Here is a 23,390-nt window from a genome sequence, read left to right on the forward strand (position 1 = left end):
TTTAGTCCTTAGTAACACTTCTGAAAAAGCTGAACTCTTCATTTGCAGGTTATGTTTTTTTTTTTTTCAGTTGACAGTATACATATAAATCAATTTTATAGCCTATAGTTTAAACGTTCTATATAAAAAAAATTTAAGATATTTGGTAGATGAATAATTGGAATGACTTGGAAGATTGCTTGTGCGTACCTTTAGTTCACCATTAAAACACTTCTGGATGGATTGGATCAGCTGCTCAACAACGACTTCACCGAGGGGGCCTTGGTGGGTCAGATGTCTGGAGGTGTCTGTGAGGGATTCCCTGGGGAGTCCGGGGATTTCTGAGATGTCCGAGTCTAACATGGAAAGAAAGACATTGGATGTTGCCTCTGTACTGTGTGAAGTCATACAGTTTAGTGGGGAGAACCCCTGGACATCAAGATAGATAGGTCCTGTTCTTACCCTTCCTATTTCCTCTGCAACCCGGGACAAGTCTCTTCCCCTCCTGAGTCTCAGTTTTCTCAGTTACAAATCCAATGTTCTCCAGTGAGTGAGTGAAGTCGCTCAGTCGTGTCTGACTCTTCGTGACCCCATGGACTGTAACCTAACAGGCTCCTCCGTCCATGGGATTCTCCAGGCAAGAGTACGACAGTGGGTTGCCATTTCCTTCTCCAAGGCCTCCAAGGGCCAACAGCCTCCAATGTTCTCCAAGGGCCTCCTAAACTACAAACACCTTTAAGGTTGGGATGAGGAAGGAGGGATATAAGAGCATGGATTTTTCTCAGTCTGAGACTAGTTTGAATCCTGGCTCTACCACTTACTAGCTATATGACATTCATTAAATTAGTCTGTCTCGAGAAATGCAAATCAAAACCACAATGAGGTACCACTTCACACCAGTCAGAATGGCTGCGATCCAAAAATCTGCAAGCAATAAATGCTGGAGAGGGTGTGGAGAAAAGGGAACCCTCCTACACTGTTGGTGGGAATGCAAACTAGTACAGCCACTATGGAGAACAGTGTGGAGATTCCTTAAAAAATTGCAAATAGAACTACCTTATGACCCAGCAATCCCACTGCTGGGCATACACACCGAGGAAACCAGAATTGAAAGAGACACATGTACCCCAATGTTCATCGCAGCACTGTTTATAATAGCCAGGACATGGAAACAACCTAGATGTCCATCAGCAGATGAATGGATAAGAAAGCTGTGGTACATATACACAATGGAGTATTACTCAGCCGTTAAAAAGAATTCATTTGAATCAGTTCTGATGAGATGGATGAAACTGGAGCCGATTATACAGAGTGAAGTAAGCCAGAAAGAAAAACACCAATACAGTATACTAACACATATATATGGAATTTAGAAAGATGGCAATGACGACCCTGTATGCAAGACAGGAAAAAAGACACAGCTGTGTATAACGGACTTTTGGACTCAGAGGGAGAGGGAGAGGGCGGGATGATTTGGGAGAATGGCATTCTATCATGTATACTATCATGTAAGAATTGAATCGCCAGTCTATGTCTGACGCAGGATACAGCATGCTTGGGGTTGGTGCATGGGGATGACCCACTGAGATGTTATGGGGAGGGAGGTGGGAGGGGGGGTTCATGTTTGGGAACACATGTAAGAATTAAAGATTTTAAAATTTAAAAAAAAATTAAAAAAAAAATTAGTCTGTCTCTTAGAAGCTTAGATTCCTCACCAATAAAACACGGTTATTGTTGGGGACTGAGTGAGGTAGTACATACAGAAGACTCTCCCAGTGTGTGGCCCACAGTAAGCACTTCAATGGTAGATATTCTTCTGTAAATCCAGAAGTCTTTGACCCTGCAGTGACTAGATTTTAAAATACAGTGGCCTCTTGTGCTGATGATCTCTTTCCAAATGGAGCAGGTAGCTGAGTAAGTAAGTGCTTGAGGTGTCTCCTTCTTGACCTGAGATACAGTGGGTTGGCCAAAAAGTTAGTTTGGGTTTTTCCATACCATCTTATGGAAACATCTGAATGAACTTTTGGGCCAACCTAACACTTTAAGAGCACAGGCTCCAGAGTCTGCCTAGGCTCACATCCTGGTTCTGCCTCTTTCTAGCTTTCTGACTTTATGCAACCTTCGTTTCTCTGGGCCTGTTTCTACATTTCCAAAATGGGGATGATAACAACCTTCTTTATTGAGTGACAAGGATTCTGCTGGCATCATTTTCCTCTTCATGTAGTTTTTAAGATTATAAAGTACACGAATTCTGTTTAATACACAAACTTTTCAGGAAAAAAGGAACACTATGATACCAATTACAGTGATCATAAAATAAATATATCATGATTAGAAATGATGCAATGTGACGATGTGTATCTTATAATTGAGGAAATACAATAATTTTATTGCCAGTGAGGAACATAGCGTTTTCCTTTGGGCTTTCCTAGATTCAGGTTATTTTATATCCTTGCTTCCTCCATTTCTGATTCCAAATTCCTTATTCCTATTGGGCAAACAGCCTTCCTAGCTCCTCCCTAACATACCTATCAGCTGAAGGTTTGTCTACTTTTGTTTGCTGAGTGGTTTCCTGACTACTGTCCTCTGTACATTTCTCCCACTTCCTGCCACGTGTCTGTCGTCCCTTGGAAGCCTATGTTCCTGTTCACTTATGATCTTTGCACAGGTTTTCCTTCTGCCTGCCTGTTTCTTCTTCCTTTCCCCACCTTCCCTTCCTCTCTTTGCCTAGCTAACCCCTACTCATCCATCAGAGCTCGACTCCAGGATCCCTTTCCTGAATCCCCTCTTTGCCCATTTTGGCTAAGTATCCTCTAAGCTGCTAATAAACCTTTCTCTGTCTGCTTATTTCTTCCTCCCCAACCCTTAATCACACACATTATACTGAGCTCCAATCATTTGTTTATAAGTACACTGTTCTATAGCTAGATCAGTGTTGAGAGAACAGTAGGGCTTCAATAAATATTTGTTGAATGTATGTACAAGTGAATGAATGTAGTTCCTCAAACACACTGTAGCTGTTTGACTTTTTCATAGTGCTTACTACAACTTGTAATTACTTTGTTTGTTGTCTGTTTACTTTTTGGGAGTCATTTTCAAAAAGCACTATGAGGGCAGGGGTCACATTGGCCCTGTTCATTGTTGTATGCCCAGCAACTGGTCCTCAATAAATGTTTGTAGAATAAATGAAAGATAGTTATGCTGTAACCCAATCCAGCAACCATCCACATCTGCCTCTCCCTTCTCAGAATCCTTCTAGCACTTAGACTCTGTATAAGCCTTTAGGATGATCTATTTCAGGACCAAGTTTAGATTTCTATATACCTAGAATAATGTATCATCTCATTTTACCAATCACATTCCAAGGTCAGGGATCAAACTCTCTGTCAAAATCTAGTTGACAGCTGGTCATCCTGAAACGTCACTTGACAAGAGATTCCCTGTTCCCAGCCCCACTCCTTTATCTTTCCCCCATTTCACCTGTAAGTTCAAGGCTACTTGGTTGCTTTTTAATATCCTCTAAGTTGCCCAGCTGCAAATCCACACTTCCCGAATCACTGTCAGAAGCACAATGCATCACTACTTCTTCTTGACTACAGATCCTAGGAATGAAGAGGGGATTGGAAAAATCAGTTTTTCAGGACAGCTTCTGTCTCATCACTCAAGTGAAAGTTTAAATGTCCCCTTCTCAGAGAGGCATTTATTGATCACCAATCTAGATTAGGTAGCTTCTCCCTACCCAGTCTCATATTTATTTGTTCATTTCTTGCATAGTATTTAATTATTACTTACAATTATCAAGCTCATGTGTGTTTGTTTACTAACACCTCCCATCAGACTATAAACTCCACAAGGGAAGAAATCTTGTTGACATGGTCACAGTTGTATATTTGATATGGACAGAGTAAAGGGACAAAGTAAGTGATTAAATAGGTAATCCCACTAAGGAATCATAAGTAATGGAAAAACTATGGGAGACCCCTAAGTTAACAGTCACTCAGGAAAGCAGGTTTACTTACAACAAAACCAAGAACAAAGCTGAGCAACAAAACTGTGCAGCAGGGAACTTTCCTGGTGGTCCAGTGGTTAAGAATCCACCTTCCAATGCAGGGGATGCAGGTTCCATCCCTGGTCTGGGAACTAAGTTCCTGCATGCTGCGGGGCAACTAAGCACATGTGTTGCAACTAGAGAAGCCCTTGCAACACAGCACGAGGAGCCCCCATGCATAGCAACTAAAGAAAGTCCACACCCTGCAGCGAAGATGCAGCACGGCCAAAAAAACCAAAAAAACAACTTTATGAATATTAGGTTCACTTTCTTCTGAAATATAAAATGTGTACCTAAAATTAATATGATATCTTGCATGTAAGTTACCATATTTTAAACAAAAGATATCTTCAGGAAGCATTTTAATCTTTGCTATATTTTCCATATAGTACTTTTAAATTCATATTTCAATGTTGACATATTTCAAATAGAGAAAATGGACTGTTGTAATCCTTCGTATGGTGTTTTCATTCAATTAGCTCATCTTTCTTTTTCTAAGCAAACAAGATGGCAATTTACTCAAAGTCAACCGGTAATAACATATATCAGCCAGAGTCGAACAAACACAGTGCTCCACATGCTACACCTTTTAAAATCAAACAATTTTAAATAAAAGCAAACATGAACATAAAAAAAAAAAAACACCACCAGAAACCTGTGCAATAGAAGCATGAGGTATACCCATGCACAATAGTGGAATGAGACCCACATCCTGTCCAATGAGGTCAGTAAGTTAATGATTCCTATTTCATGCTCCTCTGCACACACTAAAAAAGGGATAAGGTGACATTATACTGAAACCTGAGCTGATTTACCATTTATGGGGTTCATTACCATCTTTTTGCTCATTTTCACTGTACCATGACAGTCTCAGTTTGAACACGTAGAGATGAGAAAACTCCCCCACCTGATACAGAGGAGGAGGAGCTGATGATGGAAGTCTGATGTCCACTAAAGAATGAGGGAGAAGATGGTCTTCTCCCCCTTCCCACATTTCCTTTGAGTATAAAACTGTAGGGCAGTACGTTCTGAGCTCTGCACCCTCCTGCCCATCTGCTTGTAAACCTCACAAGCATCCTATTCTAATAAATCACTTCTTATTTATAACATTGCCTCTCAGTCAATTCTTTCTGTGTTGAGACATAAAGAACTGGGGCTCTTCGGAGCCTCTGAAACATATTTCTGTGGTTTCATCCTCAGTACCTAACATATTGTCAGTCTCATGAGAAGTGAACGGATAGGTAAAAGATACTACTCCACTGATAAAAGAGACTGAGACAGAACACTGCCCCTGTCTCAGCCCCCTTTACCCTTTCCTACTTTTTCTTTATTCTTATCACACCGTACCATCTATCATCACTTATTAATGATATTGTTTATCATCATTATCCTTCTACTAAAATGTCTTGAATATTCATCGGAAGGACCCATGCTGAAGCTGAAGCTCCAATACTTTGGCCACCTGATGCGAAGAACTAACTCACTGGAAAAGACCCTGATGCTGGGAAAGATTGAAGGCAAAAGGAGCAGGAGGCGGAAGAGGGTGAGATGGTTAGATAGCATCACTGACTCAATGGAATTGAATTTAAGCAAAGGAGATAATAGAGGACAGGGGAGCCTAGCGTGCTGCAGTCCATGGGGTCGAAAAGAGCGGGACATGACTTAGGGACTGAAAAACAACAATAAACATGTAACTGAAACTTTAAAAGTAACTTCTTTTCTGAATTAGATAATTTTCAAACACAACACAAATATTTTCAAGTTTCTGTGCTATTTATAACGTAAAATTTACAGATGCAATATATTTTTAAGTTTAATCTCGATTAACATTATTTCCAACATTAAATTTACACAATAACAAAGCAATAAGTCAAGCCCTGGTTTGTAGCATTTGCTGACTCTATGGTATAAATATTCCATTTGCAGCCAAATCAAGCTACCAATGTTACGGGGAAGAGATGTGTAGTAGCACAGCATGATATAATATTTCCACCATTCATATACAGTAGATACAAGCTACCACAAAAGCACAGACAATGGTAAAATAAAGGAAAATAATTAGGAAATGATGAGTTTTGTTTTTAATATACTTTATTTCAAGTATACAAAATTTAATTCTTCTAATAGCTGTATTTAACAACCAATTTGCAAAATTCCTTTCACTTATATACTTTTTACTTAGGTATAGTTGATTTAGGGAGAAGGCAATGGCAACCCACTCCAGTACTCTTGCCTGGAAAATCCCATGGGCAGAGGAGCCTGGGAGGCTGCAGTCCATGGGGTCATGAAGAGTTGGACTCAACTGAACGACTTCACTTTCACTTTTCAGTTTCATGCATTGGAGAAGGAAAAGGCAACCCACTCCAGTGTTCTTGCCTGGAGAATCCCAGGGATAGGGGAGCCTGGTGGGCTGCTGTCTATGGGGCTGCACAGAGTCAGACACGACTGAAGCGACTTAGCAGCAGCAGCAGCGTAGTTGATTCACGGGCTTCCCCGGTGGCACTTGTAGTAAAGAACCCATCTTGACAATGCAGGAGGCATAAGAACCTCAGGTTCCATCCCTGGGTCAGGAAGATCCCCTGGAGGAGGGCATGGCAACCCACTCCAGTATTCTACCCTGAGAGTCCCATGGACAGAAGAGCCTGGAGAACTACAGTCAATAGGGTCACAAAGAGTTGGACATGACTGAAGCGACTGAGCATGTATGCACACATAGTTGATTTACAATGCTGTGTCAGTTTCTGGTGTATACCAACGTGAGAGAATATATAGATATATACAGAAAATACATATATATTCTTTTTCTTATTCTTTTTCGTTGGTTTACTATAGAATACTGAATACAGTTCCCTGTGCTACACAGTAGGACTTTTCAGTTCAGTTCAGTCGCTCAGTTGAGTCCTACTCTTTGCAACCCCATGGACTGCAGCACATCAGGCTTCCCTGTCCATCGCCAACTCCTGGAGCTTGCTCAAACTCATGTCCATCGAGTCAGTGAGGCCATCTAACCATCTCATCCTCTGCTGTCCCCTTCTCCTGTCTTCAATGCTTCCCAGCATCAGGGTCTTTTCCAATGAATCAATTCTTGGCAGCAGGTGGCGAAAGTACTGGAGTTTCAGTTTCAGCATCAGTCCTTTCAGTGAATATTCAGGAATGATTTCCTTTAGGATTGACTGGTTTGATCTTCTTGCAGTCAGTCCAAGGGACTCTCAAGAGTCTTCTCCAACACCATAGTTCAAAAACATCAATTCTTCAGCACTCAGCTTTCTTTATAGTCCAAGTCTCACATCCATACATGACTACTGGAAAAATCATAGCTTTGACTAGACAATTTGACTATTTCAAATTTGGCAATTTAAAAAAAGGCACCAGAGATCCAATTGCCAACATCCCAGTAGGACTTTGCGGTTTATCAAAATTCCCAAGAAATTTAACAGTTGACTCTCACAAGCCGGTATGAGGCTTCAGCACACCACTGGTTGTCTTAGTATTGAGTTGGAGGAGTTTTTTATATATTCTAGATCAGTGCTATCCAATAGAATATTCTGTGACCACGGCAATATTTTATATGCTCTATAATTGTGCGCAGTTCAGTATCATCTCCACCAGCCACGTGGGGCCACTGAATGTTTGAAATATGGTTAATACAAATGATAAACTGAATTTTTAATTTTAATTAAATTCAAATTAAAATATCCACATATTTAATGGCTAGTATACCATACAACAGCACACTATCAAACAGAGAAAGAACTGACTCTTCCTTGTTTGGGACAGTAATAGACGGTAATATCCAGGACACTAATGATTGTAAAAGTTATATCGCATTGTGAATACTTTGTGTTCGTAACAGTTAAAAGCAGATTACAGTCAGACTGTCCCGGTTCACATTTTTAAATATTCTTCTCTATAAAATGGAAATATTAATAGTACATATCTCACAGACTGGGGATGAGCAGTGAATGAAACAAAGTACATGGAGCGTTAAGCACCCTGTCTGGCTATCCCGTAAACGCTCCATAATCTGAATTACCTAATTAATAAATTCTTAGATGAGTCACTTCCATTGGGATTTATATTCTCCTCACACAAAGGTATGCAGATCAGTTTAAAAGTCACTTATAAGTAAGTTACTAACAACCGAAACAATCTTCAGGGAAAGCTGTCATAATTTTCTTATTAAAAAAAAAAAAAAAGAACAAACCCGCAAACCGCTCAAATGTTGCCGGCCCTTTTCCACCGGACCCTTTCCATTCCTTTAAAATCGGCCGGGTTGCAGAGAGACGACTGAGAGACAGTGCGATCGACCAATCACAGGAGGCCCCGTCTCGGGCCCACCCCCGAGGTCTCGTCCAACCGCCTGCCTGTGGCTTCCGGAATGGGACGGTTGCGAGGAGGTCGGTTCCAAGTGGGCCGGGGCGCGGGGGGGGAACGCGGACCTGTACGCGAGGGCCGTGGCGCACTGCGCGCTCAGCGCCGTGCAGCTGGTGAGAGCTGCCCGGCCCAGAGGAACGGCGGGGACTGACCTGTGCCTGGAGCCCATCCCAGCACACGGGGTCTGCCGCGAGTCCCTGGCGTCCCCTCCGGAGCCCTTTTGGAGCCACCTTCCCGAGCGGAAGTCCGCCTGCGGCTCGGGCCTTGGCGGGACCTGCTCGGAGGAATGGCGCTGCGGGGTGAGGCGTTGCGCAGGGCTCGACAACGGTGTCCCGCGGCCCACACGCCTCGCCCGCGGGAGGCTAGTGCTCGCCATTCGGGGGCCGGCCAGGAGGGGTCCTCTTCCCCTGCGCGGCAGGGGCATGAGCTCGGGCTCTTTGGGGGTCCGGCGTCTGACGGGGGGCTGGCCAGCGGTTGGGACCGCGGGCGAGTGGAGGAGAGGGTGGCGGTGGGTGCGGCGCGGGCTACGGGTCCCCCCGAGACCCAGGCGGGGACCGCAGCCGCGGAGAATCCGCGGTCTGGCTTCACCCATTCATTTGACTCGCGCGGGCTTCCGGGCCAGGTGGCCTAAGAGTGAGCTTTTGGCTAAATCGTCCTTCTTTGAACCATAGTTCCCTGTTCAGTGAAAGGGGTGAGAAAGTCACACCTCTTTGAGAGCTTACGAGCGTGAGTTCTGAAGTTAAGATGTCTCCGGGTGCAAACTTGCAGTGTGCCACGTTTTCGTAAAGTGACCCTGTGCAAGTTACTTAACTTCTCTGCACCTCAGTTTCTCATCTGTTAAATAGGTTAGTCTTGTAAATTACGATGGGAGTTAAATGAGACCATCTCCCTGCATAGTGTAGAACAGTGCGCGGCAATCAGTAAGCACTCAGTAAACTGAACTATATTGCCAGGTATTGAGAGGACACTGCAGGATGCAACCTCGTGTAGTCTCACAGCAACATGGGAAATGGGTACTATTTTATTATTTCCACTTGACAGACGGAATCTCAGAGAAGACAGGTAACTTGCCCAAGGTAACAGTGAATAAATCTGTGGGCTCGTTGCTCCATTATTTGACAGGTTGAAGATAATAGAGTTCCTGCAGTTTGATTCTCAACTAGTTAACCTCTCTTAGGGCAGGTAACTATTTCTGGGACTCAGTTTCTTTTCTTGGTCTGTAAAGTGCACAGACTTGGGTATTGTGAGGATTTAATGACTAAACGCACACAGAGTTCTTTAGTATTGTGGGGCATACCAGGCACGTGTTAAGTGCTCAGATTACAGTCCCCAAAGATGTATGGTTAATATCGTTGATACGAGGTGGGAAGATCAGGATACTGGCCCAAGTGCTATGTTAGAGGAACTTGCAGTCTAGCTGGGAAAATGCTAGTCACAGTTACTGGATCTTAATGCACTGAGTACATGCACGTATTCAAGGCACTGGGTCAGCATTAGTATCTGGATCCCTCTTTTACATCTTTACATGTGTCAGCAATTCTGATTGAGTTCTAGCCAGACTCCAACCAGCGGGTCCCCCGGTTTAGACCATCACCACCATCTTTTTTTCTTGTATGGCTGTGGTCTCCTGACTGGTGTCTCTTCTTCTACCCTTGCTCCTCTGTAATCTCAGCACAGTATTGTTTGTTCTCAACACAAAGTTCCTGTTAAAATGGAAGTCAGATCACTCCTCTGCTCAAAATTTTCTCACTTAATAAAAGCCAGGGTGCCCATAGGGTCGTCTGGGTTTGACCTTTGCTGTGTCTGTCACCTTGTCCTACTTCTCACCCCTTGCTTAATCCTCTCCAGCCATGCTGCCCTGGCTCATGCAGAAAGTCCCGTCCGCACTCCAGATTCAGGGTCTTTGTGCTTGCTTTTCTTCTTGGGATAGTTTCCCTCCGGATGTCTTCATGACTTACTCCTTCTTTTCCCTCAGATTTATACATAATATCAAGATTTCTTAGTTAGGCCTTCAGAGGCTGCCATGTTTAAAGTTGCAGCTCTTCCCAGATATCCCTTACGTTCTTTATTTTTCTCCACAGCACTTTTCACCTTCTAAGATGATGAATAATGTTTCCTAGTTATTTTGTGTCATGTCTTTGCCCACTAGAGTGGAAGTTCCATGAGGTTAGGGGTTTTTGTTCCATTTCATGTTGTATTAACACCAAAAATAGTTCTTGGTACATAGTTCAGAAACATTGGATGAAGGATGATCCACATTGCAGATCTCTCTCTAGTTTTTTTAAAGAGCTTTCACATTCTTTAGGTTATTTAATACACACAAGGGCTTAAGTAGCACGAACACTCATATCCCTAATGTAGGCATCCCTTCATCAACATTCTACCAAAAATAGTGGAGTGAGAACTCTTTAGATGGACCTGGGTATGAGTCCAAGATTGGCTGTGTCTAGGCTGTTCTGGTTGTCTTTCTTATTTGTAAAATAACTTTCTGAAGGGGTTCTAGTTCAAACTGAAGTAGACGATATAGGCAAAGGGGCATTAATTATAAATGTTAACCCTGTGATTACTGTTACTTGGAAGGCACACTGTTCATGAAGCTGCCCATTTAAAAGGCTTTTATTCCAATGAAAACTAGAAATGTTCGACTCCTGGCATTTCCCTCTGTCCCCTGGGGTGTGATAGATGAGGACTGGTTTTTTTTTTTCCCATTTATTCAGCAAATATTAATTCAGTACGACCATGTGCAAGGCCTGGAAATATTGGGATGAATAACAGCAACAGTCTATCCTTGTGGAGCTTATAGTTTAGCAGAGAAACCAGCCATTACTAAATTTAGTTGTAAAAAATACTACATAGAATTGCCAATTGCTTTGAACGGATATAGAAACAACAACAGTGTAAAAGCAGGAGCAGCTAACATTTATGTAACCCTTATTTATATACATGCCACTAACATACATATTCTAACTTAATGCATGTAATCCTAACAACCCTGAGGTAGATACTGGTATTATCCCACTTGAGGAAACTGAGGCACAGACTGGTCACATTGTAACTGCCACAGCCACCTGGCTAAACAGTGACAGAGCTGAGATTTAAACCTGGCCCCAGATACCTTGTGTTTCACCATAGAACTGGGACCCCATCCAAAGGAGGGCTGCTGGGGGGCTTCTTAAGGAAGAGATGCTGCTGCTGCTGCTAAGTAACTTCAGTCGTGTCTGACTGTGCGACCCCATAGATGGCAGCCCACCAGGCTCCCCCGTCCCTGGGATTCTCCAGGCAAGAACACGAGTGGGTTGCCATTTCCTTCTCCAGTGAGTGAAAGTGAAGTCGCTCAGTCGTGTTGGACTTCTTAGCGACCCCATGGACTGCAGCCTGCCAGACTCCTCTGTCCATGGGATTTTCCAGGCAAGAGTACTGGAGTAGGTTGCCATTGCCTTCTCCGAAGGAAGAGATACATGACCTGAAATCTGAAAGTTGAAATTAAGCAGGAGAAGACATGCCAAAGAGCTGAACAGGAAAGAACTACTACTACTACTAAGTCGCTTCAGTCGTGTCCGACTCTGTGCGGCCCCATAGACAACACGACTTGTTAAAGGAACAGAGAGGAGGGCAGAGAGCCACAGATGAAAGAGTTGGGGAAGAGATCCATTGGGAAACAGGCAAGGCCATGTGAGGACTCGGGTTTGGATTTGTCGTAGGAGGCATTGGAGCTACAAACATACGTGAGACGGGAATGGTGTGATGAGCCCCTTGCTTTAGATGCCCAGAAGCTGCTGGGAGGACTATCATTCAGATAGTTGAAGACTGTGCCCACCGGTTCCCCAGGTGGAACCTCCTATTTCCTCACCCTTCCTCACATGACTTGGTTCCCAGACCTTGGTGCGCCTCATCATCAGAACTGTGTATAAAACTTTGAATAGTGTGGAGTGTATTTATTTAACAATCATTTCCCCCCAAGGTTCAAGCACTGTCTTCCTGTTGGCCCTGACAATCATAGCCAGTGCCCAGGCTTTGACGCCCACTCACTACCTCACCAAGCATGACGTGGAGAGACTGAAAGCCTCGCTGGACCGCCCTTTCACAAGTTTGGAGTCTGCTTTCTACTCCATCGTGGGACTCAGCAGCCTTGGTGCCCAGGTGCCAGATGTAAAGGTGAGATCACTTTTGCCTCGGTGGCCTCATTCCTTCACTGTCTTCCTTTTGTGTACTTCAAACCTAACTCTTGCTTATTTGAGAATACCCAAGGCTAAGCCAATATCATAAATATTTATATCAATCTGACAGATCCTCTTTTTTTTCCCTGAATGACTAATGTATGTTAGTACCATGCTGGTTGTTTTAGTAAAGTATAAAGAAGACCAAGTCATAAATCCTTTAGGAACTTTCTGTAGCTTTTATTGAAACTTTTACAGTGAGGCTGGGCTTTCCTGGTAGCTCAGACGGTAAAGAATTTGCCAGCATGCTAGAGATCGCAGTTTGATCTCTGGGTGGGGAAGATCCCCTGGAGAAAGGAATGGCAACCCACTCCAGTGTTCTTACCTGGAGAATCCCATGGGCAGAGGAGTCTCACGGGCAACATTCTATGGGGTGGCAAAGAGTCGGACATGACTGAGTGACTTCTGTTTCATTTCACTTCACTTACAGTGAGGCTATACTTGTTAAGTGCCCCGCGTGTGTGGCTAATAAATATTAAAGGAGTTCAAGATGGGGAGCATCCACTTTTATTGAACACTGACAGTTACAGCATCAGGCAATTGTGATATATTTTTTGAGTCTTTGGTTAGGAAAAATGCATCATGACTGAAACCTTTCCTGGATTTAGTAAAAGTCTTAAATTGTGAATTTACATTTTATTCATTACAGCAACATGGACAGCCTAGGGTAGGGAATTAGGGCCCGGTTTCTCACATAAGCCTTGTGTGTCAGTTTCCTATAGTTGTGTAACAAATTACTGTGAACTTAGGGATTTAAAACAACACCCATTTATGAATGGATAATTCTGTAGGTCAGAAGTCCAGACAGGCTCGGCGGGGTTCTCTGCTTAGTGTCTCATAGGTCCCTTTAAGGTGTTGGCCAGGCTTGGCTCTTAACCATAGGCTCTTCAGGTTGTTGGCAAAATCCAGTTTCTTGTAGTCGTAGGTCTGAGGTCCCCATTTTCTCCCTGTCAAGCCAAGGGCTGCTGTCCACTCCTCATGGCCACCTCCTTTCTTCTCATCTTGCCCTGTGCCCACTTAGGTCAGTCATGGCATGTTGAGTCCTTCTTGCTCTTCAAATCTCTCTGACCTCCCCTTCTGCTACCAGTTGGAAAAAACTCTCTGCAATTAAAAGGCTTACCTTTTAGGTCAGGCCTACCTGGAAAATCTCTAAATTTTAAGGTCTGCTGTTTTGGGGCTTTAATTACACCTAAAAAAATCCCTTCATAGCAATTCTTAGGTTAGTGTTTAAATATATAATCAATGGATGGAAATCTGATGATGACATCTTTAGAATGCTGCCTTTCTTATACTAGCATGGAAATGGCCCCACATTTAAATGGTTTATGACTAAAGTTTATTTTTCACTTGTACTATAATATGGCCATCAACGGTCAGCTGGGGCTTTGCTTTATATTCTTCAGGCTAAGATTTAGCCTGATGGAGTAGTCTCTTTCTGGACTGATGTAGAGATGAAAGCGTGACTTTTACAATTTCTCTTCAGAAGAGATACTTGCCACTTCTTTTTTCTTTCTCATTTGCCTAAAGCAAGTTCAGTAGCCATGCCTGGGTTCAACAGATTAAGGCAATGTAATCTTCAGAGGACAGTGCATTTTAGGGAGTGGTAACTTGTCCAGGTAGCTGCTCACTCCCTTTGCTAAGACCTGTCTTGGTATCCTCCCGGACTCTCGCATGCTTTGCATCTTTACCAGTCTCCCTCCGCCCCCATCTTTTAATTATGGAACAAGCCAGGTCACTTGTCATGGAGAATTTTCCCCATTCTGCCTTTGATTGATTATATCCTCATGTTGTTTTTGAACGTATTTTCTTACCTCTTGGATTCTTATAAACAGTAATTCTTGAGGCTTATTTATATTCAGGGTCAGTTTGTAGGCAGTGCTGTGTACCTCCTATTAGTGGATGCATAATTCCTGATTGTTTCATTTTTAGTTATGATGAAGTTAGATTCAGGTGTTGTCACACTAGTTTATCTGTTGTACACAGTATATAGCAGGGATTTGTTTTTTAATCTGTTCTGACAATCTCAGTCTCTTAGTTGGGGATTGAGTTCATTTATATTTTTTGTAACTATGGATTTAAGTCTACCATTTTGTTATTTTCTATTTGTCTATCTATCCTTTCCTCTTCCTTTCCTTTCTTAGTTTGAATCTTTTTTAAAAAATAGTTTATCTCTTTTATTGACTTTTTGCTTACTTAGTTTTTTAGCAGTTGATCTAGAGATGGTAATATACATCTTTTTTTAAAAAACATATTATTTAATTGGCTGTGCTGGGTCTTGGTTGCTGCTTGTGGGCTTTCTGTAGTTGTGGCGTGTAGGGGCTACTCTAGCCGTGGTGGGCAGGCTTCTCATTGCGGAGGCTTCTCTTGCTGGTGAGCACAGGCTCTAGGGAGCACGGGTCTCAGTAGCTGCAGCTCATGGGTTCTAAGCTTAGTATTTGTGGCCTGGGCTTAGTTGTCCTGTGGCATATGGAATCTTCTGGACCAGGGATTCAGTCCGTGTCCCCTGCATTGGCAGGTGGATTTTCAACCACTGGACCACCAGGAAAGTCCCTGTTAATATGCATCTTAACTTATCACAGTATATTTTGAATTATTTTGCCACATCATGAATAAGGAAAGGACCTTATAACAAAATATTTCTCTTCAAACTCCCATCATTTGTACTACTGTCATACTTTTTACTTTTTTTCAAGGATCACAGCCTTGTGCTGTCTGGTGTCTCAACATCTCATTTTGTTCAGTTTTATAGTTATATGTGGCAGTTTAATATTTTAATTCCGTCCTGGTCAGAATAGGTAGTCCCAGTTGATGTCTTGCAGTCCCTTGCAATTGTTATTTTTTTTGATGCTCAAAATGTTCCATTTTTGCCAGTGGGCCAGAATGTTTCTGTATGTGTGTGTTTTTGTGAACTAGTAGTCTTTGAGAATTTCTAATGTCCTCGGTTTATCCTTCCTGGCTGGGACTAGAATCAGTAATTGCTACTGTCTATTGAATATCTGATATACACCAGATACACTGGACATGTTATCTTGAGTGTTCTTAATTCTCAGTTCAGTTCAGTCGCTCAGTGGTGTCCCAACTCTTTGTGACCCCATGGACTGCAGCACGCCAGGCCTCCCTGTCCATCACCAACTCCCGGAGTTTACTCAAACTCATGTCCATCAAGTCGGTGATGCCATCCTACCATCTCATCCTCTGTCATCTCTTTCTCCTCCCACCTTCAACCTTTCCTAGCGTCAGGGTCTCTTCAGATGAGTCAGTTCTTCCCATCAGGTGGCCAAAGTATTGGAGTTTCACCTTTAGCATCAGTCCTTCTAATGAATATTCAGGACTGATTTCCTTTAGGATGAACTGGTTGGATCTCCTTGCAGTCCAAGGGACTCTCAAGAGTCTTCTCCAACATCACACACAGTTCAAAAGCATCAATTCTTCGGTGCTCAGCTTTCTTTATAGTCCAACTCTCACATCCATACATGACTACTGGAAAAACCATAGCTTTGACTAGACAGACCTTTGTTGGCAAAGTAATGTCTCTGCTTTTTAATATGCTATCTAGGTTGGTCATAACTTTTCTTCCATGGAGCAAGTGTCTTTTAATTTCTTGGCTGCAGTCACCATCTGCCATGATTTTGGAGCCCAAAAAAGTAAAATCTGTCACTTTACACTGTTTCCCCATCTATTTCCCATGAAGTGATGGGACCGGATGCTGTGATCTTAGTTTTCTGAATGTTGAGCTTTAAGCCAACTTTTTCACTCTCCTTTCACTTTCATCAAGAGGCTCTTTAGTTCTTCACTTTCTGCCTAAGGGTGGTGTCATCTGCATATCTGAGGTTATTGATATTTCTCCCGGCAATCTTGATTCCAGCTTGTGCTTCCTCCAGCCCAGCGTTTCTCATGATGCACTCTGCATAGAAGTTAAATAAGCAGGGTGACAATATACAGCCTTGACGTACTCCTTTTCCTATTTGGAACCAGTCTGTTGTCCCGTGTCCAGTTCTAACTGTTGCTTCCTGACCTGCATACAGAGTTCTCAAGAGTCAGGTCAGGTGGTTTGGTATTCCCATCTCTTTAAGAATTTTCCACAGTCCTTAATTCCACATGGTCAGAAATATTTTCCTGTAATAGAGGAGAAAACACAAGTTCAGAAAGGTTAAGAAAATTGCCCTGTGTCTGCCAACCATCATCTGAATAATAGCCCCTAGGGTGAAATCTAGCTTGAAGTCTGTTTTTGTAAATAAAAGTTTACTGAAACACAACTAGACCCTTCATTTATATATTGCTTATGGCTACTTTTGTACTTTAACAGTAAAGTTGAGTAATTATTAAAGGGAATTATCTGGCCCCCAAAGCCTATTTATTCTCTGACCCTTTGTAGAAAATTTGCTAATCCCTGCTGTATGAGAGCTGCACTTATTCAGAAATTCAGATATCTTCCTGATAGCTATTATTTGTTCCTGCCCGGTATTTCTGTGTGTGACTGTTGAAACCAACTTTCCTCATGTTGTTATAAACCCTCAAGGTCAAGGTAGCGCCTGATAAAATTAGTTTTGCTCAAAAGAAAGTGCACAAGTAGCAGAGTTGTTAGCCCAAGCTTTTGGTCTTGGCTCCATCTCGGTAAATTGGAAGTTATGATGCCTTTCTCCTGGGATCACTGAAAAGATAATGTGAAATCATGTTATGGCTAATAGGTAACAGGCCCATAAAAGGCTCTTTGATTGTTAACTATTGTTATAATTAATATTTTAAAACATTTGCTTTTATAATTGTTTTTTATAATTTATTCATGAGAGTTCAGACGGGGCTGGTGTAGGTACTATATGGACAGCCCATGGTGTCTGTAAAGGGCCTGGGAAGAGAGAACAGTTGGGAGGCATAGGGTGGAGCAGTCTTGACCAGCAGAGGTTTTGTATCATCAGGTATAGGAGAGAAAATGGGATTATTAGGTTAATTTTACATTTTGGCAGATTTGAATGCAGATGAGTGGTTTCTACTGATGGATTTCAAACATTTGTGGGACCATAGGATTCAGTCCAGGGAGTGGGGTGGTCTTACTCTAACTTGAATGATACCTTTTTTAAAAAAAGACTTCAGTATTTTTTTGGCTGTGCTGGGTCTTTGTTGCTGCATGCGGGCTTTCTCTAGCTGTGGTGTGCAGGCTTCTCATTGCGGTGGCTTCTCTTGCTGTGGAGCACAGGCTGTAGGCAAGTGGGCTTCAGTAGTTGTAGTTCACGGACTCTGGAGCGCAGGCTCAGTAATTGTGGTGCACGGGCCCAGTTGCCCTGCGGCCTGTAGGCTCCTTCCTCCCATTCCAGGGATTGAGCCCAGCAAGTCCCCTGCGTTGACAGGCAGATTCCTATGATTTGGAGCTCCATGTGGATTTAGATTGAACTCTTGCCCCTGCGGGCGTTCTCTGCTGATGTCACAAGTTCGTGTGGATGTTGGCCCAGGCTGAAGGTATACGCTAAAGCCATCCAGACAGCTGCAGTGCACTGTGATTTGGGGGTAACTGTGTGATTCAGGTCAGTCTCTTAGTTGTGTCCATCTCTTTGCGATCCCATGGACTACAGCACACCAGGCTTCCCTGTCCATCACCAACTGCCGGAGTCTACCCAAACTCATGTCCATTGAGTCGGTGATGCCATCCAACCATCTCATCCTCTGTCGTCCCCTTCTCCTTCTGCCCTCAATCTTTCCCAGCATCAGGGTCTTTTCAAATGAGTCAGCTCTTCGCATCAGGTGGCCAAAGTATTGGAATTTCAGCTTTAGCATTAGTCCTTCCAGTGAGTAATTCAGGACTGACTTCCTTTAGGATTGAGTGGTTTGATCTCCTTGCAGTCCAAGGGACTCTCGAGAGTCTTCTCCAGCACCACAGCTAATTGTGTGATTGGTGGTCGTGGTGGTTTAGTTGCTAAGTTGTGTCTGACTCTTGGGATCCCATGGACTGTAGCCTGCCAGGCTTCTCTGTCCATGGGCTTCTCCAGGCAAGAATACTGGAGTGGGTTGCCATTTCCGTCTCCAAATTGTACGTTTAGCTGTGGCTTTTTCTTCCTAATTCAGTGGTTGGCTTCAAGATCTTGGCTTCACAACCACATTACTGAGGGACCTGTGCTGCTTACCGAACCTTTCAGAATCTTTGTTTTCTCATCTGTAACATGGAAATAGAGTACGCAGCTCACAGGTGATGGATGTAGGGTGGTTAGTATGGTGATGGCAGGTAATACGTGTGTAATCAGTATTAGGTCTTAAAAGTACTATTATGTAATAGTGGTAGTTCATGTACATTGACGTTTTATTTTTTTTATCAAACTGCCATCCGCATTGCTTAATGCCTACTGAACAGAAGTTGTTCCACAAATATTTGTTGAATGAATGAATTGTAAACTTTAGCGTAATAGAAATGAAAGCTCTCTAAGTGTGCCTCTTAATCAGAAAATAAATGGCTTAATCATATACTTCATTCTTCTAATCACTTATGAAACATGCTGTGGTGAGGGTGTGATGTGTACATTGTAAGCCATGGAAGGAAGGGAGTTGTATGGATGTTTAGGAGCTGGTGGATTTCCTTATTAGAGATACACATTAAATAAACCAATTGAGAAAGGGTCTCTGTTACTGTAGTGGGGTGTGTCCTGCTCAGCTGTTGTTGCTGTCAGTGAGTAGGGAGAACTCCCTCAGTTCTGTTAGATCCACTGAGTTGGTTGCTCTCATAGATAGATCATTAGGGGAGATTTCAGTTATTTTGTCATAACAGATTCAGCCGGAAAACCGAGAGGAATGGGGTTAAGTCAGTATGAGAGGAGAGCGCAGCTCTGGGAACAGTGGAGTGTGGAGAGAGAGTTGATTTTCGGTGTTAGTGAGGAATGAGCGTCTTTCATTTCTGTGTCAAGCACTGGGTCTGTAGGGCTTGCCAGGTGACTCCACGGTAAAGAGTCTGCCTGCCAGTGCAGGAGGTGCAGGTTCGATCCCTGAGTTGGGAAGATCTGCTGGAGGAGGAAATGGCAACCCACTCCAGTATTCTTGCCTCCATATTCACGGAATTTTCCCCAAGAGGGGCCTGGCAGGCTATGGTTCACGGGGTCGAAAGGAATGGAACATGACTGAGCATGCATGACCCTCCTACAAAGGCGTGTCTATGGTTTCCTGTCTTTAGACACGTAAGAATTGGAGGCAAACAAATGTGGACTTGGAGAAGTCTGGGGCCAGCTTCCTTCCTGCAGGCTCAAGACCAACCATCCCACATAGGAAAGAAAGCAAAAACAAGCTGCTGACATTTTGAGCTTTGAAATCACAGACTGCTGGTAGATCTGTCTCTGCAAAGCAAGTATAGTAGGCATGATGCTGGTTTTACACAGGAACAGGTCCTTTTTGTAGTCCCTAGAAAGACTGTATAGCTCAGACTGAAGCCAGGCTGCCTGGGTCTGAATTCCAGTTACTCCGTTAAGAGCTGAGTGACCTTATGCCCCAGTTTTCTTATCTGTAAAATTCAGGTAATAGAAGGTCCTAATGCATAGATCGGAGAAGGCAATGGCACCCCACTCCAGTATTCTTGCCTGGAAAATCCCACGGACGGAGGAGCCTGGAAGGCTGCAGTCCATGGGGTTGCTGAGGGTCGGACACGACTGAGCGACTTCACTTTACTTTTCACTTTCATGCATTGGAGAAGGAAATGGCAACCCACTCCAGTGTTCTTGCCTGGAGAATCCCAGGGACGGGGAAGCCTGGTGGGCTGCCATCTATGGGGTCTCACAGAGTTGGACATGACTGAAGTGACTTAGCAGCAATGCATAGATGCTCTTATTAAAGGAGAAACGCTTATACAGCGCTTGTCAACACTGCTTGCCACATTTTAAGTGCTCAAAAAGTGGTAACAATGACTGTCATCATTTGGGCCTTTGGATGTTGTTCTGTTGTTAAAGCACCAGATGGCGACAGAGCACACATCAATTACCCACATTCTGCTGAAAGGATTTCTTGAATAGATTGTTTTCTTCTTCAAATCCTTTTTAGATGTGTTGAAACTGACTTAGCTTTGGAGACATCTGAGTGAAGACATTGCCATTTATTAGCTTTGTAACCTTCATGAGGTTACTTACCAATGCTGAACCTCAGTTTCTTATTCTGTTCAATGGGGATGATAATATCTGCCACAGGGTGCTCATGTTCATTAAGAGGAAGAGCATCATAAGCACCCTGCACAGGTTACAGCCAGAGCAGGTGGTCAGTGGAGTGACCACCTTGTCTTTCCTTACTTCCAGGTTCAGAAGGACTGTGTGTGTGTATGCTTAGTTGCTTAGTTGTGTCCAACTCTTTGTGACCTGATGCACTGTAGCCCACCAGGCTCCTCTGTTCATGGGATTCTCTAAGCAAGAATACTGGAGTGGGTAGCCATTCCCTTCTCCAGGTGAGGGTCTTCACAACCCAGGAATCAAACCCAGGTCTTCTGCTTTGCAAGCAGATTTTTTACCATCTGAGCCACCAGGGAAGCCCTAGAGTTGCTCTTTTTATGAAGTTAGCATTTGGGAGTAAGACAGCTTCCTGAGAAAAATACGTTTAAAAAATGAAATATTGTGTAACTGGTTCTTTAAGCCATCATAGATTGCTCAGAATTTTATTCGTCATTCAAAAAAAACGTACACTTGACCCAGTCATCATGTGTATCACTACTTACCGTTGATTTTCCCTCTGTTTAGAAAGCGTGCACCTTCATTAAATCAAACCTTGATCCCAGCAATGTGGATTCCCTGTTCTACGCTGCCCAGTCCAGCCAGGCCCTCTCAGGGTGTGAGGTGAGTTCAGCTTCTTCATGTTTGTGTTTCCTTTAAACTGTCAGGTCCTTTTTTAAAGAGAGGTGGTCACGTGAGACTTTTTTTTTTTAGCAAGGAGACTATTGGAATTCCATTCTTGTGGGGTGTTTTTTTTTTTCTTAAAGAAATGGACTTGGTTTATGTTTCTAAAGTTTTCACCTTTCATGAATTTTTAAGTAACTTCTTCCTCGAGTTGCCTCTCTTCTGGTAAGTCTTGCTTTTTTTTCTTACAGTCTCCCTTTAACATTTCAAAATGTTTAAAGTGAAAGATGAATACCCCCACACCAGATTTCTAGAAATCCATTTTTTTTGCTCATAGGAGAACCCCATCAGTAGGCTAGTGACTTGCCAGAATATTTTCAAAAGTGTTGTGCTGAGGTTTCCCAGATATTTAATTCTGGCTTCTGAAACGTTGAGGAGAGTGGTCGAGGACCAAGTGGGTGATGTGGCTGTGGCGATTGCTCTGCCCACCGCAGGCTGCCCTCACCTGTTCTAAACTCTGCGTCTGCCTGTCCTTTCTTAGATCTCTGTTTCAAATGAGACCAAAGACCTGCTGCTGGCAGCTGTGAGCGAAGACTCCTCAGTGGCCCAGATCTACCACGCAGTGGCAGCCCTGAGTGGCTTTGGCCTCCCCTTGGCTTCCCAGGAAGCGCTTGGTGCCCTTACTGCCCGCCTCAGCAAGGAGGAGACCGTGCTAGCGTAAGTCTGCATCTCGAGCGCTTCTCAGGTGCTTCCCCGAGAGGCTTCGTCCACTGCTTCCGCAGGTGTCGTCCGGGCACCTGCCGTGCTCCAGGCGCTCTGTTGGCACTGCAGACATCGTATCATACAAAGATGCATGTCCTCATGCAGCTCCCCAAGACATGGTCTCCCGTAGCTGCTCTGGCCAGGGCAAATACTGTGTCAGAACATAAGCGTGCTGCTACAGAGAGACACGAATGCATTTGAGGTTAGGGGCTGAAGCAAGGGTATGAGTGACCAAGGGAGAGGGAGGCCAGGGAGCCATGTGCGTCTCGTGCTGAGGCTTGGCCAGGCCACGGTGTGATGATGGAAACTGCCTTGGAGGAGGGCTCATGGGGTCCCTTAGAGCTGTGGGTGACAGCACCCAGCAGGGGAGTAGGGGCTCAGAGGGAAGAGTATGCTAGGGATCCAACCTTGCTCGTCTACAAAAGGCTCAGGTGAAAGAGAAGCACCCACTAGGAAGGAACACTGAGCAACTTTCCTGTTTGTTATACATTTATTATACATGTATTGTAACTGACTTCAGGTTGTTTACTAAGCTTAAAAGTTGCACATGGTTTTTTTCCCCCTTTGATCCTTAAACTCCTCATTAAACACAGTATACGTATATTTCATTTTTTACGTGTCCCCCATTTAATTGCAACCCTGAGAAGAATCGGAGTACCTGGACTCCTGTTTATCGTCAGCAAGACTTTAGTGACACAGTGCCCTGCTGCAGAATAGTTGAGTTGTCTCCCAGTGTTTGGTTTGGATTTTTTGTTTTTGCTCAGAACTGGAATGTTTCTAACCTTGAAGCTTTGTTAAGAGCAGGTTCACCGTCAGTTGCCTTTCTCTTTGTCACTCTCATCCCACTTATCTTCATGTGGTCAGTAGTCAGTGACTTGGGGGCTGGGATTTTTCCTAGGAGTGGCATTTTGTGCACACTCTGCCCAGGGCTTGGCCCTTGCGGTCCTCTGGTTTCAGGTCACAGGACTTACCACCGCTGTGTCTCCTGTCATGAATCCGTTTGTCGGTGCCTCACTCAGATGCCACCTTCTACAGAAAAGTCTTTCCATTGCCCTCTGAGGAACAGGGGAAATCTCCCTCCTCTAAACTCCAAACAGAAAGAAGTACAAAGTACATCCATCTTGGGGTCTGTTAGACTTGAGTTTGAATACTAGCTCTGTTTCTTGCTGTGTGACTTTGGGCAAGTTACTAACCTCTCTGAGTCTCATCTGTAAATGAGATCGG

General features: G+C 43.6%; 2 protein-coding genes and 1 non-coding gene across 4 annotated transcripts in view; 2 read left to right on the forward strand and 1 right to left on the reverse strand.

Moving 5' to 3' along the window:
* Positions 1 to 8,825, reverse strand: part of MROH8 (maestro heat like repeat family member 8) — a 59,267-nt gene extending 50,442 nt beyond the window's left edge. For both annotated transcript variants that reach the window (XM_068986663.1, XM_068986664.1), the window contains exons 1-3: positions 8,554 to 8,825; positions 3,460 to 3,581; positions 190 to 335 (exon numbers count right to left, since the gene is read on the reverse strand). In XM_068986663.1, coding sequence (XP_068842764.1) covers positions 190 to 335; positions 3,460 to 3,581; positions 8,554 to 8,825 — 540 coding nt within the window. The remainder of the gene's footprint in view (positions 1 to 189; positions 336 to 3,459; positions 3,582 to 8,553) is intronic.
* The window catches only part of RPN2 (ribophorin II), a 49,948-nt gene continuing 35,087 nt past the window's right edge, over positions 8,530 to 23,390 (forward strand). The window contains exons 1-4 of the mRNA XM_068986665.1: positions 8,530 to 8,700; positions 12,363 to 12,556; positions 21,309 to 21,404; positions 21,946 to 22,121. Of these exons, the coding sequence (XP_068842766.1) occupies positions 8,688 to 8,700; positions 12,363 to 12,556; positions 21,309 to 21,404; positions 21,946 to 22,121 (479 nt within the window). The 5' untranslated portion in view covers positions 8,530 to 8,687. The remainder of the gene's footprint in view (positions 8,701 to 12,362; positions 12,557 to 21,308; positions 21,405 to 21,945; positions 22,122 to 23,390) is intronic.
* Positions 19,730 to 19,860, forward strand: LOC138091919 (small nucleolar RNA SNORA38). The gene has a single exon (XR_011145951.1). It is a non-coding gene; the product is annotated as a small nucleolar RNA SNORA38 (small nucleolar RNA).

The sequence above is a fragment of the Capricornis sumatraensis genome, chromosome 15, assembly GCF_032405125.1.
Source record: "Capricornis sumatraensis isolate serow.1 chromosome 15, serow.2, whole genome shotgun sequence".
Taxonomy (NCBI): Eukaryota; Metazoa; Chordata; class Mammalia; order Artiodactyla; family Bovidae; genus Capricornis; species Capricornis sumatraensis.